The following is a 15,677-nucleotide window of genomic DNA, read 5'->3' as shown; positions in this document are numbered from 1 at the left end:
CACACACACACACACACACACACACACACACACACACACACACACACACACACACACACACACACACACACACACACACACACACACACACACACACACACACACACACACACACACACACACACACACACACACACACACACACACACACACACACACACACACACAGGTCCTAACAGTGCCAGTCTTAACGGCAGGTACAGCTCCTAACGGTGCCAGTCCTAACGGCAGGTACAGCTCCTAACGGTGCCAGTCCTAACAGCAGGTACAGGTCCTAACGGTGCCAGTCCTAACGGCAGGTACCGGTCCTAACGGTGCCAGTCCTAACGGCAGGTACCGGTCCTAACGGTGCCAGTCCTAACGGCAGGTACAGCTCCTAACGGTGCCAGTCCTAACGGCAGGTACAGCTCCTAACGGTGCCAGTCCTAACGGCAGGTACAGGTCCTAACGGTGCCAGTCCTAACGGCAGGTACCGGTCCTAACGGTGCCAGTCCTAACGGCAGGTACCGGTCCTAACGGTGCCAGTCCTAACGGCAGGTACCGGTCCTAACGGTGCCAGTCCTAACAGCAGGTACAGGTCCAAACGGCAGGTACAGGTCCTAACGGTGCCGGTCCAAACGGCAGATACAGGGCCTAATGGCAGGTACCGGTAATAACGGCAGGTACAGGTCCTAACGGTGCCAGTCCTAACGGCAGGTACCGGTCCTAACGGCAGGTACAGGTCCTAACGGCAGGTACAGGTCCTAACGGTGCCAGTCCTAACGGCAGGTACCGGTCCTAACGGCAGGCACAGGTCCTAACGGCAGGTACAGGTCCTAACGGCAGGTACCGGTCCTAACGGCAGGTACCGGTCCTAACGGCAGGTACAGGTCCTAACGGCAGGTACAGGTCCTAACGGCAGGTACCGGTCCTAACGGCAGGTACAGGTCCTAACGGCAGGTACAGGTCCTAACGGCAGGTACAGGTCCTAACGGCAGGTACAGGTCCTAACGGTGCCAGTCCTAACGGCAGGTACAGGTCCTAACGGCAGGTACAGGTCCTAACGGCAGGTACCGGTCCTAACGGCAGGTACCGGTCCTAACGGCAGGTACAGCTCCTAACGGTGCCAGTCCTAACGGCAGGTACAGCTCCTAACGGTGCCAGTCCTAACGGCAGGTACAGCTCCTAACGGTGCCAGTCCTAACAGCAGGTACAGGTCCTAACGGTGCCAGTCCTAACGGCAGGTACCGGTCCTAACGGTGCCAGTCCTAACGGCAGGTACCGGTCCTAACGGTGCCAGTCCTAACGGCAGGTACAGCTCCTAACGGTGCCAGTCCTAACGGCAGGTACAGCTCCTAACGGTGCCAGTCCTAACGGCAGGTACAGGTCCTAACGGTGCCAGTCCTAACGGCAGGTACCGGTCCTAACGGTGCCAGTCCTAACGGCAGGTACCGGTCCTAACGGTGCCAGTCCTAACGGCAGGTACCGGTCCTAACGGTGCCAGTCCTAACAGCAGGTACAGGTCCAAACGGCAGGTACAGGTCCTAACGGTGCCGGTCCAAACGGCAGATACAGGGCCTAATGGCAGGTACCGGTAATAACGGCAGGTACAGGTCCTAACGGTGCCAGTCCTAACGGCAGGTACCGGTCCTAACGGCAGGTACAGGTCCTAACGGCAGGTACAGGTCCTAACGGTGCCAGTCCTAACGGCAGGTACCGGTCCTAACGGCAGGCACAGGTCCTAACGGCAGGTACAGGTCCTAACGGCAGGTACCGGTCCTAACGGCAGGTACCGGTCCTAACGGCAGGTACCGGTCCTAACGGCAGGTACAGGTCCTAACGGCAGGTACCGGTCCTAACGGCAGGTACAGGTCCTAACGGCAGGTACAGGTCCTAACGGCAGGTACAGGTCCTAACGGCAGGTACAGGTCCTAACGGCAGGTACAGGTCCTAACGGCAGGTACCGGTCCTAACGGCAGGTACCGGTCCTAACGGCAGGTACAGGTCCTAACGGCAGGTACAGGTCCTAACGGTGCCAGTCCTAACGGCAGGTACCGGTCCTAACGGCAGGTACCGGTCCTAACGGCAGGTACAGGTCCTAACGGCAGGTACAGGTCCTAACGGCAGGTACCGGTCCTAACGGCAGGTACAGGTCCTAACGGCAGGTACAGGTCCTAACGGCAGGTACAGGTCCTAACGGTGCCAGTCCTAACGGCAGGTACAGGTCCTAACGGCAGGTACAGGTCCTAACGGCAGGTACCGGTCCTAACGGCAGGTACCGGTCCTAACGGCAGGTACAGGTCCTAACGGCAGGTACAGGTCCTAACGGTGCCAGTCCTAACGGCAGGTACAGGTCCTAACGGCAGGTACCGGTCCTAACGGCAGGTACAGGTCCTAACGGCAGGTACAGGTCCTAACGGCAGGTACAGGTCCTAACGGCAGGTACCGGTCCTAACGGCAGGTACAGGTCCTAACGGCAGGTACAGGTCCTAACGGCAGGTACCGGTCCTAACGGCAGGTACAGGTCCTAACGGCAGGTACAGGTCCTAACGGCAGGTACAGGTCCTAACGGTGCCAGTCCTAACGGCAGGTACAGGTCCTAACGGCAGGTACCGGTCCTAACGGCAGGTACAGGTCCTAACGGCAGGTACAGGTCCTAACGGCAGGTACAGGTCCTAACGGCAGGTACAGGTCCTAACGGCAGGTACCGGTCCTAACGGCAGGTACAGGTCCTAACGGCAGGTACAGGTCCTAACGGCAGGTACCGGTCCTAACGGCAGGTACAGGTCCTAACGGCAGGTACAGGTCCTAACGGCAGGTACAGGTCCTAACGGCAGGTGCCGGTGTTGCAGTATAAGTTGAGTCATGAAAACTGGCGACATTCTATTATTTTCGTCATAGGAATCCGGGGCGTGTACATCGAGGACCCATTGTTGACTTACCAGGAAAGAAACATGTCGATCGCCTCGTTTACGTTCATTTTTTGCTATATCTGCGTTCCTAAGATCACTTTGCTGCACATTCAGTACTCGTATGTGAGGTTGTGGCTGAGAGGCCGATATCGTGACGCTTACAGGGAGGTATCGAACATTACAAAGTAGGTGACTGTGTGGATGCCTGTTCAAAATATTGCAAACTTCAATAAATCATTTAAATGATATATTTGTGTCCGACTTTGTTCATCGTTCTTAATGTGATGTATAGTAGCTTTGATAGCTGTCCATACCTTCAGACAGCCTGACAGTAAAACACAAGTCGTTTATTCACAGCCCGAACGCTCATCGAGATGACTGGATCATCTGCAGTGTTGGGCAAGTTACTTCCAAAATGTAAGACAGTACATGACTTATTACTGTCTTTTTGAAGTAATAGGCTACGTTACATTACAATATTACTGTCTCTGAAATGTAATGACTTACACTACTTTGATATTAGCCTACCTTTGAGTTACTTTACCATTCAAGCCCAATGTGACATATTAGTCATATAAGTCACATTTCAGATATTTGACACTAGGGGGGGGTTACTTGTCAGAAATGTGTTCTACAGTAGGTGGTCTGTTTAGTCTAAATGACGTTCCCCTTAATTTCCCCAAAAGTAGAAATGGGTCGGGGTTCTTATGGGTTAAACGTATAGGCTTAAAGGCATAATAGAACTACTGTATTATATGTATTCAACGTGTGCCCCGCTGGACTTACTTTTCTGTGGTTTGTTACTGTGACATATCAGCAGAGCCACGGGAGATAGTTTGTGTGTTTCAGTCCCACGCATCAAGGTTATTTTCATGTATGTAATTGTTTTTCCTGCACAGTGTAGAGTGTTGTTGTGATGAGAGGGATACAGGTATTTCATTAAAAAAACGTGCTCCCTGGAGAATAGCTACAGAATTGATATCACAATTTAATCGGAGCTGATCACAAGTTGTCATCCAGTCATGTTGATGAGCGTTTGTGAATAAAAGACTTGTGTTTTACTGTCAGGCTGTCTGAAGGTATGGGCAGCTATCAAAGCTACTATACATCACATTAAGAACGATGAACAAAGTCGGACACAAATATATCATTTAAATGATTGATTCAAGTTTGCAATGTTTTGAACAGGCATCCACACAGTCACCTACTTTGTAATGTTCGATACCTCCCTGTAAGCGTCACGATATTGGACTCTCACCCACAACCTCACATACGAGTACTGAATGTGCAGCAAAGTGATCTTAGGAAGGCAGATATAGCAAAAGATGAACGTAAACGAGGCGATCGACATGTTTCTTTCCTGGTAAGTCAACAATGGGTCCTCGATGTACACGCCCCGGATTCCTATGACGAAAATAATAGAATGTCGCCAGTTTTCATGACTCAACTTATACTGCAACACCGGTCCTAATGGCAAGTACCGGTCCTAACAGCAGGTACAGGTCCAAAAGGCAGGTACAGGTCCAAAAGGCAGGTACCAGTCCTAACGGCAGGTACAGGTCCTAACAGCAGGTACCGGTCCTAACGGCAGATACCGGTCCTAACGGTGCCGGTCCTAATGGCAGATACCGGTCCTAAAAGCAGGTACAGGTCATAAAGCCAGGTACAGGTCATAAAGCCAGGTACAGGTCCTAATGGCAGGTACCGTTCCTAACGGCAGGTACAGGTCCTAACGGTGCCGGTCCTAACGGCAGGTACAGGTCCTAAAAGCAGGTACAGGTCCTAACGACAGGTACCGGTCGTAACAGCAGTTACCGGTTCATATATTCTTTATATATGTGTATATACACACACACACAAACTCACCCCATGTCAGGAAGTCGTTGACGTGCTTCTCCCTCTTCAGAGGGCAGCTGCTGCACTCGGTGTAGAAGCAGAGCAGCAGGTCCAGCAGAGCCTCCACACTCAGGCAGCCTGAAGCCTTCTGCTGCAACAGCAGGTCCTCCAGAACCTTCAGCCGGGCCGCCGCAGACATCCTGCAACACAACAACACTTTACTGTCAACATACAAGTACTACAAGTACTGCAGGTTCTCCAGAACGTATAAGTATAATTACACAAAGTACAGTAGTATTTATAGTATAAAGTACAACAGTACAAATCCAGCTTGACAAAGTACTGTAGCATTTATAGATTAAAGTATGTGTATGTATATATAAATATAGGGACCGGGAGGAACCGGGAGGAACCGTCAGTAACGTCAGTACCTCAGTTAGCTGCTCGTTAGCTCCGGGTGTCGCTGATCCTCCTCCGGTCGTGTCTGTAATCCGGTGTGAGCGGGGCCTCAGCACCGAAACATGTCTCTCTTTTGTCTCTCTTCACCGTCAGTACCGTCAGTACCCGCCAGTACCGTCAGTACCCGTCAGTACCGGGATCAGGAGTTTCCGGAGGAATATGGCTGATCCGAGAGCTGCATACGCAAACGCACACACACACACACACACACACACACACACAGACACACACACACACACTTCCGGTCACACGGACTTTCAAAATAAAAGAGTCAACAACGAGAGCGAGGCGGGGCTCCGATCATTCCTCATTTTATAACACATAGCTAACACATAACATGTGAGATAATACATATATAACATGAGAGATAATACATATAACATGTGAGGTAATACACATATAAAATGTGAGATACACATAACATGTGAGATAATACACATATAACATGTGAGATAATACACATAACATGTGAAATAATACATCAATGCTTCTCAACGTGTGATCCGCGGACCACTGGTGGCCCGTGAGCGCTCCCTAGTGATCAGTGAGTATATTGGTAACATTTCACATTTGAAATAAATAAGTGTATTTAAGTTTTCCACACTCTTGCGGGAATATATCCGCAATGGAGCGAGCTTAAGTTTCAATTTCAAGAGATAATACACATAAAATGTGAGCTAATACACATCACATGAGAGATAATACACATCACATGAGAGATAATACACATCACATGAGAGATAATACACATCACATGTGAGCTAATACACATCACATGAGAGATAATACACATCACATGTGAGCTAATACACATCACATGAGAGATAATACACATAACATGTGAGCTAATACACATCACATGTGAGCTAATACACATCACATGAGAGATAATACACATAACATGTGAGCTAATACACATAACATGTGAGCTAATACACATCACGTGAGAGATAATACACATAACATGTGAGCTAATACACATAACATGTGAGCTAATACACATCACGTGAGAGATAATACACATAACATGTGAGCTAATACACATAACATGTGAGCTAATACACATCACGTGAGAGATAATACACATAACATGTGAGCTAATACATATCACATGAGAGATAATACACATAACATGTGAGCTAATACACATCACATGTGAGCTAATACACATCACATGAGAGATAATACACATAACATGTGAGCTAATACACATAACATGTGAGCTAATACACATCACATGAGAGATAATACACATAACATGTGAGCTAATACACATAACATGTGAGCTAATACACATCACGTGAGAGATAATACACATAACATGTGAGCTAATACACATCACATGTGAGCTAATACACATCACGTGAGAGATAATACACATAACATGTGAGCTAATACATATCACATGAGAGATAATACACATAACATGTGAGCTAATACACATCACATGAGAGATAATACACATAACATGTGAGCTAATACATATCACATGAGAGATAATACACATAACATGTGAGCTAATACACATCACATGAGAGATAATACACATAACATGTGAGATAATACATATAACATGAGAGATAATACACATCACATGAGAGCTAATACACATCACATGAGAGATAATACACATAACATGTGAGCTAATACATATCACATGAGAGATAATACACATAACATGTGAGCTAATACACATCACATGAGAGATAATACACATAACATGTGAGCTAATACATATCACATGAGAGATAATACACATAACATGTGAGCTAATACACATAACATGTGAGATAATACATATAACATGAGAGATAATACACATAACATGTGAGCTAATACACATAACATGTGAGATAATACACATAACATGTGAGATAATACACATAACATGTGAGATAATACACGTAACGTGAGATAATACACATAACATGTGAGGTCATACATTGATTTACAGACGTCTCTTTCTCAATGTAAGTCAATGGTGAAGTCTTTCTGGGTCAAAATGACGTCAAGCGGGCTGCAGTACCACTGTTTGGCCGCTACAGTCATTGGGCTCCACCAGGGGAGCACTTCCGGGAGCTGCAGTGCCACCGTTTGGCCGCTTTAAAGTGAAAGTACAGGTATGGTAACTTTTAAAATGTGTATTTATACTTCATACCGAACCTTCATGCTTTTACTTTGAAGGAAGAGCTCCCGGTCCCGGAAGTGACTCACCTGTCTCCCGAGGAGCACGGAAGCCCCGCCCTCCTACACAGGAAACCCTCTGGATACATGACGTCATACCGTGATTGACAGGAGGGGCTGGTACGGCCCAGGGCTGGTACGGCCCATTGGTTCTGACGTCACAGCATGTCTAGACTTCAGTATAAATATAAATAAGAGTGAATAAAATAATTAATAAATAAATAAATGTAAATAGGAATAAAAACTCAATATTTTTAAAAACAGAAGATTGTTTTAATAAATACAAATCGTTTAAATAATGTCTAAACTCCAGTTTGAAAATGACATGAACATATCATAGTAGATGGTCACTAACAATAAATAGAAACACACTTCTAAACTCGTGCCTGAAGTTACAACCCCAGAGATATTAGTATCTGTATATCTATATACTGGGGGGGTATTACCAGGCTGACGGTGCAGCTGGGGGGGGTATTAACAGGCTGACGCCGGTGCAGCAGGGGTGGGGGTATTAACAGGCTGACGGTGCAGCTCGCAGCTGGGGGGGGGTTATTACCAGGCGGACGGTGCAGCTGGGAGGGGGGGGGGTTATTACCAGGCTGACGGTGCAGCTGGGGGGGGTGGGTATTACCAGGTTGATTAGTAGCTGTAAGCAGATTAGCGGCGCAAGCTAGCAGACTCTCACAACTCTGCTGCAAAACCTGTGAGACACTGCAGAGGAGGCATCCATTTCCCGTCCACAGGTAGACTCTGTCCACAGGTAGACTCTGTCCACAAGTAGACTCTGTCCACAGGTAGACTCTGTCCACAGGTAGACTCTGTCCACAAGTAGACTCTGTCCACAGGTAGACTCTGTCCACAGGTAGACTCTGCCCACAGGTAGACTCTGTCCACAGGTAGACTCTGTCCACAGGTAGACTCTGCCCACATGTAAACTGTCTTTATTTCCTGGGTCCATGAAGTCTGAGCTCTGGAACCTAAACTCTGGACCCTAAACTCTGGACCCTGAACTCTGGACCCTGAACTCTGGACCCTGAACTCTGGATCCTGAACTCTGGACCCTGAACCCGAAACTCTGAACCCTCTCAGACTAATGTGGACTGCATGTGAGTCCTGCTCCTCGGTGACCCCAGGATTTGGGTCTGAAGTGGAGTCCACAATCTGCACCATTTTGTAAGTCAATCGAGGAACTTCCAAGAATGGGCAGCAGGACGTGAAACCTGATTGGAGGACCCAGAGAAACCTGATCATGGTGCGGGGAAGACCTGTTCCCCAGAGAGACGCCTTGTGAAGGCCCACTGGTTCAGGTGGAGGGCAAGACCTGTTCCCCAGAGAGACGCCTTGTGAAGGCCCCCTGGTCGAAGTTGAAGGGAAGACCTGTTCCCCAGAGAGACGCCTTGTGAAGGCCCCCTGGTCCATGTTGAGTGGAAGACCTGTTCCCCAGAGAGAGGCCTTGTGAAGGCCACTGGTCCGGGTGGAACTTAAAGAACTCTATTGACGTACATGTTTCAGGCCTGGACGTGATCCACACAGGAAGTGGATCTGATGGAGGTCGGGAGGCGGACCTTCACCAAGGCGGAGCGAGAGAAGCTGGCTGAGGTCCTCTGGCTGCTCAACTGGGTCTCCGTCCTGACGGGGGCCCTCCTCTTTGGACTGGGCCTGTTCCTCAGAGTGGAGATCCAGAAGTGGCAGGAAGTGATGTCGGGGCCCGGGATCCTCTACGTGCCTCACGTCCTGATCAGCACCGGGCTGGCGGCCTGCGGCATCAACTTCCTGGGGGGGAAGATCTGCCTGGACTGCGCCGACCCCAACAGGTTCCTGCGCTGGAAACTGGTCCTGATGCCCTATGTGGTCTGCAGCCTCTGCTTCACCGCCTGCATTCTAGGGGGGGCACTGCTGTGCTACGGGGTCCAGAGCCAGCTGGAGGACTCGCTGCTGCTGGGCCTGCAGAACGCCATGCGTTTCTACAAAGACACGGACACGCCGGGCCGCTGCTACCTGAAGAAGACTGTGGACCTGCTGCAGATCCAGTTCCAGTGCTGTGGGAACGCTGGGTACCGGGACTGGTTCCAGGTCCAGTGGATCAGCAACCGCTACCTGGACATGACCAGCAGCAGCGTGGTGGAGTAAGTCTCCTCTGCTGGGGGTTTAGAGTAGTCTTTAGCCACAGGTCCACATCTGGTTTTCATTAGAACCCGGTTCCTCTTTGGAATCATACAAGGTTTAGGTTTGTGATTCAGCTCCTAAAGCTAATGTTGGCTAACGCAAACAAGAGTGTCTACGCCTGAAAGCCAAACGGGGACCTCGAGCTCTTTGGGTTTAGGTGGACCTCCCTTTTGATCAGCTGAGTGCAGGTCTCTGTAGTTCAGGTCTCTGTAGTTCAGGTCTCTGTAGTTCACGTCTCTGTAGTTCAGGTCTCTGTAGTGCAGGTCTTTATAGTTCAGGTCTCTGTAGAACAGGTCTCTGTAGTTCAGGTCTCTGTAGTGCAGGTCTCTGTAGAACAGGTCTCTGTAGAACAGGTCTCTGTAGTTCAGGTCTCTTTAGAACAGGTCTCTGTAGTGCAGGTCTTTATAGTTCAGGTCTCTGTAGTTCAGGTCTCTGTAGTGCAGGTCTCTGTAGTGCAGGTCTTTATAGTTCAGGTCTCTTTAGTTCAGGTCTCTGTATTGCAGGTCTCTGTAGAACAGGTCTCTGTAGTTCAGGTCTCTGTAGTGCAGGTCTCTGTAGTGCAGGTCTTTATAGTTCAGGTCTCTGTAGTTCAGGTCTCTGTAGTGCAGGTCTCTGTAGTTCAGGTCTCTGTAGTGCAGGTCTCTGTAGTTCAGGTCTCTGTAGTGCAGGTCTTTATAGTTCAGGTCTCTTTAGTTCAGGTCTCTGTAGTTCACGTCTCTGTAGTTCAGGTCTCTGTAGTGCAGGTCTTTATAGTTCAGGTCTCTGTAGAACAGGTCTCTGTAGTTCAGGTCTCTGTAGTGCAGGTCTCTGTAGTGCAGGTCTTTATAGTTCAGGTCTCTGTAGTTCAGGTCTCTGTAGTGCAGGTCTCTGTAGTGCAGGTCTTTATAGTTCAGGTCTCTGTAGTTCAGGTCTCTGTAGTTCAGGTCTCTGTAGTGCAGGTCTCTGTAGTGCAGGTCTCTATAGTTCAGGTCTCTTTAGTTCAGGTCTCTGTAGTGCAGGTCTCTGTAGTTCAGGTCTCTTTAGTGCAGGTCTCTTTAGTTCAGGTCTCTGTAGTACAGGTTTCTGTAGTTCAGGTCTCTGTAGTTCAGGTCTCTGTAGTGCAGGTCTCTGTAGTTCAGGTCTCTGTAGTGCAGGTCTCTGTAGTTCAGGTCTCTTTAGTGCAGGTTTCTGTAGTTCAGGTCTCTGTAGTTCAGGTCTCTGTAGTTCAGGTCTCTGTAGTTCAGGTCTCTGTAGTGCAGGTCTCTGTAGTTCAGGTCTCTGTAGTACAGGTTTCTGTAGTTCAGGTCTCTGTAGTTCAGGTCTCTGTAGTGCAGGTCTCTGTAGTGCACATCACAGACCTTAATGAGACCTTAAACCTTAAACAGACCTTAACCCCCCTGCAGGCGCCTCAGGAGTAACGTGGGGGGGCAGTTCCTCCAGGACAGCGTCCCCTTCAGCTGCTGCAGCCCCTCCTCCCCGCGGCCCTGCATCCAGACGCAACTCCGAGACGCCTCGGAGACCTTCAACTGGGACCAGCTGAACCAGTGGGGGGGGGGCTGCCGGCGGGTGCTGGTGGACCACTACAAGGGGCTCCTGCAGACCATCGGGTTCACTGTGCTGCTCATCTGGCTCTTTGAGGTACTACTACTGGGTACTACTGTGTACTACTGGGTACCACTGGGTACTACTGGGTACTACTGGGTATTACTGGGTACTACTGGGTACCGCTGGGTACTACTGGGTACTACTGTGTACTACTGGGTAATACTGGGTACCGCGGGGTACTACTGGGTACCACTGGGTACCGCTGGGTACTACTGGGTACCACTGGGTACCACTGGGTACGACTGGGTACTACTGGGTACCACTGGGTACCACTGGGTACCGCTGGGTACTACTGGGTACCACTGGGTACCACTGGGTACGACTGGGTACTACTGGGTACTACTGGGTACTACTGGGTACTACTGGGTACTTCTGGGTAATACTGTGTACTACTTGGTAATACTGGGTGCTACTGGGTGCCACTGGGTACCACTGGGTACTACTGGGTACCACTGGGTACTACAGGGTAATACTGGGTACTACTGTGTACTACTGAGTACCGCTGGGTAATACTGGGTACTACTGGGTAATACTGGGTACTACTGGGTACCACTGGGCACTACTGGGTACCACTGGGTACTACTGGGTACTACTGGGTACCACTGGGTACTACTGGGTACAACTGGGTACTACTGGGTACTACTGGGTATTACTGGGTACCACTGGGTACTACAGGGTAATACAGGGTACTACTGTGTACTACTGAGTACCGCTGGGTAATACTGGGTACTACTGGGTAATACTGGGTACTACTGGGTAATACTGGGTACTACTGGGTACCACTGGGCACTACTGGGTACCACTGGGTACTACTGGGTACTACTGGGTACTACGAAGTAATAGTGGGTACTACCGGGTACTACTGGGTACCACTGGGTACTACTGGGTAATACTGGGTACAACTGGGTACTACTGGGTACTACTGTGTATTAATGGGTATTACTGGGTAATACTGTGTACTACTGGGTACTTCTGGGTACTTCTGGGTACTACTGGTACTACTCTAGCTGCTAACTGTTCCCCCAGCTGCTGGTTCTGACGGGGGTCCGGTACCTGCAGACTGCGATGGAGGAGGTTCTGCGCCTCGGAGATCCGGACTCTGATTCGTCGGGATGGATTCTGGACAGCTCCTTCACTCAGAGCGTCATCAAGAACCTGGGGAAGTGTTACCATGGAGACCAGGACCCCAACCTCAACACCGCCTCCCAGCAGGAGGTCCTCCCAGCACAGGATGCCCGCGGGACCTTGAACGCACCACGGATTTAAGGCCTGCAGAGACCCTGAACGCACCACAGGTTTAAGTCCTCCAGAGACCCTGAACGCACCACGGGTTTAAGGCCTGCAGAGACCCTGAACTCACCACGGGTTTAAGGCCTGCAGAGACCCTGAACGCACCGCAGGTTTAAGGCCTGCAGAGACCCTGAACGCACCGCAGGTTTAAATCCTCCAGAGAACCTGAACGCACCACGGATAAGGCCTGCAGAGACCCTGAACGCACCACGGGTTAAAATCCTCTAGAGAACCTGAACGCACCACGGGTTTAAGGCCTTCAGTGACCCTGAACGTACCACAGGTTTAAATCCTGCAGAGATGCTGGGTTGACCCTGAACTCACCACAGGTTTAAGGTCTTCAGTGACCCTGAACGCACCGTGGATTTAAGGCCTTCACCTGAACATCAGCAGGAGAGGACTCTTTAAAGTAGAGACACCACATACTGCTATACACCTGAACATCAGCAGGAGAGGACTCTTTAAAGTAGAGACACTTCATACTGATATACACCTGAACATCAGCAGGAGAGGACTCTTTAAAGTACAGACACCACATACTGCTATACACCTGCACATCAGCAGGATAGGACTCTTTAAAGTAGAGACACCACATACTGCTATACACCTGAACATCAGCAGGAGAGGACTCTTTAAAGTAGAGACACTTCATACTGATATACACCTGAACATCAGCAGGAGAGGACTCTTTAAAGTACAGACACCACATACTGCTATACACCTGCACATCAGCAGGATAGGACTCTTTAAAGTAGAGACACTACATACTGATATACACCTGAACATCAGCAGGAGAGGACTCTTTAAAGTAGAGACACCACATACTGATATACACCTGAACATCAGCAGGAGAGGACTCTTTAAAGTAGAGACACTACATACTGATATACACCTGAACATCAGCAGGAGAGTACTCTTTAAAGTAGAGACACTACATACTGATATACACCTGAACATCAGCAGGAGAGGACTCTTTAAAGTAGAGACACTACATACTGATATACACCTGAACATCAGCAGGAGAGGACTCTTTAAAGTAGAGACACTACAGACTGATATACACCTGAACATCAGCAGGAGAGGACTCTTTAAAGTAAAGACACTACATACTGATATACACCTGAACATCAGCAGGAGAGGACTCTTTAAAGCAGAGACACTACATACTGATATACACCTGAACATCAGCAGGAGAGGACTCTTTAAAGTAGAGACACTACACACTGATATACACCTGAACATCAGCAGGAGAGGACTCTTTAAAGTAGAGACACTACATACTGATATACACCTGAACATCAGCAGGAGAGGACTCTTTAAAGTAGAGACACTACACACTGATATACACCTGAACATCAGCAGGAGAGGACTCTTTAAAGTAGAGACACTACATACTGATATACACCTGAACATCAGCAGGAGAGGACTCTTTAAAGTAGAGACACTACACACTGATATACACCTGAACATCAGCAGGAGAGGACTCTTTAAAGTAGAGACACTACATACTGATACACACCTGAACATCAGCAGGAGAGGACTCTTTAAAGTAGAGACACTACATACTGATATACACCTGAACATCAGCAGGAGAGGACTCTTTAAAGTAGAGACACTACATACTGATATACACCTGAACATCAGCAGGAGAGGACTCTTTAAAGTAGAGACACTACATACTGATATACACCTGAACATCAGCAGGAGAGGACTCTTTAAAGTAGAGACGCTACATACTGATATACACCTGAACATCAACAGGAGAGGACTCTTGAAAGCCTGTTTTTCGTCTCGACTCAGACTACTGCTCCTGCGTCTGTCCACCAGAGGGTGACACACACACACACACACACACACCCACACACACACACACACACACACACACACACAAACACACACACACACACACACACACACACACACACAGACCTATCTTTCCCCCCCTTTTTGACTTTACATACCCTGCCTCCTTCCCCTTCATCACTGCCTTCATCTAAACAACCAATCCGGCGTCTCGCCTTCAAGTGACATCACACACACACTGTAAAATCATTGGTTTCCATGGTAACGAGGATTAGGGCCGCTGTGACCTTTTTTAATGTCCCACAATGCACCTGGAGCTGTGATTAAATACAGGAACACACAGCGTGCTGCATTCAGGTCACGTTCATATCGTGGGTATATGCAGCGACAGCATTGAGGACACATACAGAAAATGGTTTCCCGGTAACGAGACCCGGCGCCCAAACGGACGAGGGGACAGTGAACGCTGCTTTATTCAAACACACAAAACTTTGTTCAACACTCAGAAGGACGCAGGAATCACGAGTCATTTAAATATCCAACACATCTTTTATAATATCTGTAAAAACGCAGCCGTACTCTTACCACATTTAAATATAAATAGACTAATGGAATAGTGCTGTATTATATATTGCTTACTATTATACTACCATATTTAAAAAGTATTCTGATAATAATATATTAATACTTTAATGGTGCTATATTAAAATTTTAATATAAATAAAAGTTTACTATTTTATTATTATATTGAAATAATATTCTTCCAATAATATTATATATTAAAATGGAATACACGTATAGAAACCAATTAGTTATTATCTTTATTATTATTACGTATTTTATTCTAACATCTCATGTGAAGCCCCGCCCTACCAAGCTTTAACGGCACAGGATTGGACACAGCGGCCGTCACTCAGGATGGTTGACAGGTCTGTTGGTTACTCATGTTATCAACATTCGTTTTATATTAGTTATTATCAGTTACAGGAAATATCAAGAACACGGTTTTCTGTTCTCTTTGTATTGTTTATGTGCGACTGGCCCTTTAAATCTCTGACCTGCTGCTGCTGCTCAGCCAATCAGAGGAGGAGGAGGCTGAGGAGGGCTGTGATTGGCTGCAGGCAAGAGTAGGGTGAGCTGACGTCACTGCAGCTTTCAGATGACAAGGACCTACTGGGTTTTATACTGGGAGTACTGGGACATACTGGGACGTACTGGGACATACTGGGACATTATGGGACATACTAGGACATACTGTGGGACATACTGGGACATACCGGGACATACCGGGACACACCGGGACATACTGGGACGTACTGGTACTGGGACGTACTGGGACATATTGGGGTTTTATACTGGGACATAATGTGTTTGTGTGTGTGTGTGTGTGTGTGTGTGTGTGTGTGTGTGTGTGTGTGTGTGTGTGTGTGTGTGTGTGTGTGTGTGTGTGTGTGTGTGTGTGTG

General features: G+C 48.3%; 2 protein-coding genes across 2 annotated transcripts in view; one reads left to right on the top strand and one right to left on the bottom strand.

The window, feature by feature from the left end:
* Positions 1–5,421, bottom strand: part of cdc42bpb (CDC42 binding protein kinase beta (DMPK-like)) — a 50,254-nt gene extending 44,833 nt beyond the window's left edge. Inside the window, 2 exon segments of the mRNA XM_079642147.1 lie at positions 4,758–4,927; positions 5,159–5,421. Coding sequence (XP_079498273.1) covers positions 4,758–4,926 — 169 coding nt within the window. The 5' untranslated portion in view covers position 4,927; positions 5,159–5,421.
* A 3,494-nt stretch (positions 5,422–8,915) lies between these two features.
* LOC307016322 (photoreceptor outer segment membrane glycoprotein 2-like) lies at positions 8,916–12,386 on the top strand (the record flags this gene model as incomplete). Its single annotated transcript, XM_079645361.1, has 3 exons — positions 8,916–9,496; positions 10,919–11,153; positions 12,147–12,386. The coding sequence occupies 3 exons, from the start codon at positions 8,916–8,918 to the stop codon at positions 12,384–12,386; spliced, it is 1,056 nt and encodes a 351-aa protein (XP_079501487.1).
* Positions 12,387–15,677: the final 3,291 nt, after the last annotated feature.

The sequence above is a fragment of the Notothenia rossii genome (genome assembly GCF_949606895.1).
Source record: "Notothenia rossii genome assembly, chromosome: 8".
NCBI lineage: Eukaryota > Metazoa > Chordata > Actinopteri > Perciformes > Nototheniidae > Notothenia > Notothenia rossii.
The sequence above is the reverse complement of the archived record's forward strand: the minus strand, read 5'-3'. Positions and strand labels throughout refer to the sequence as shown.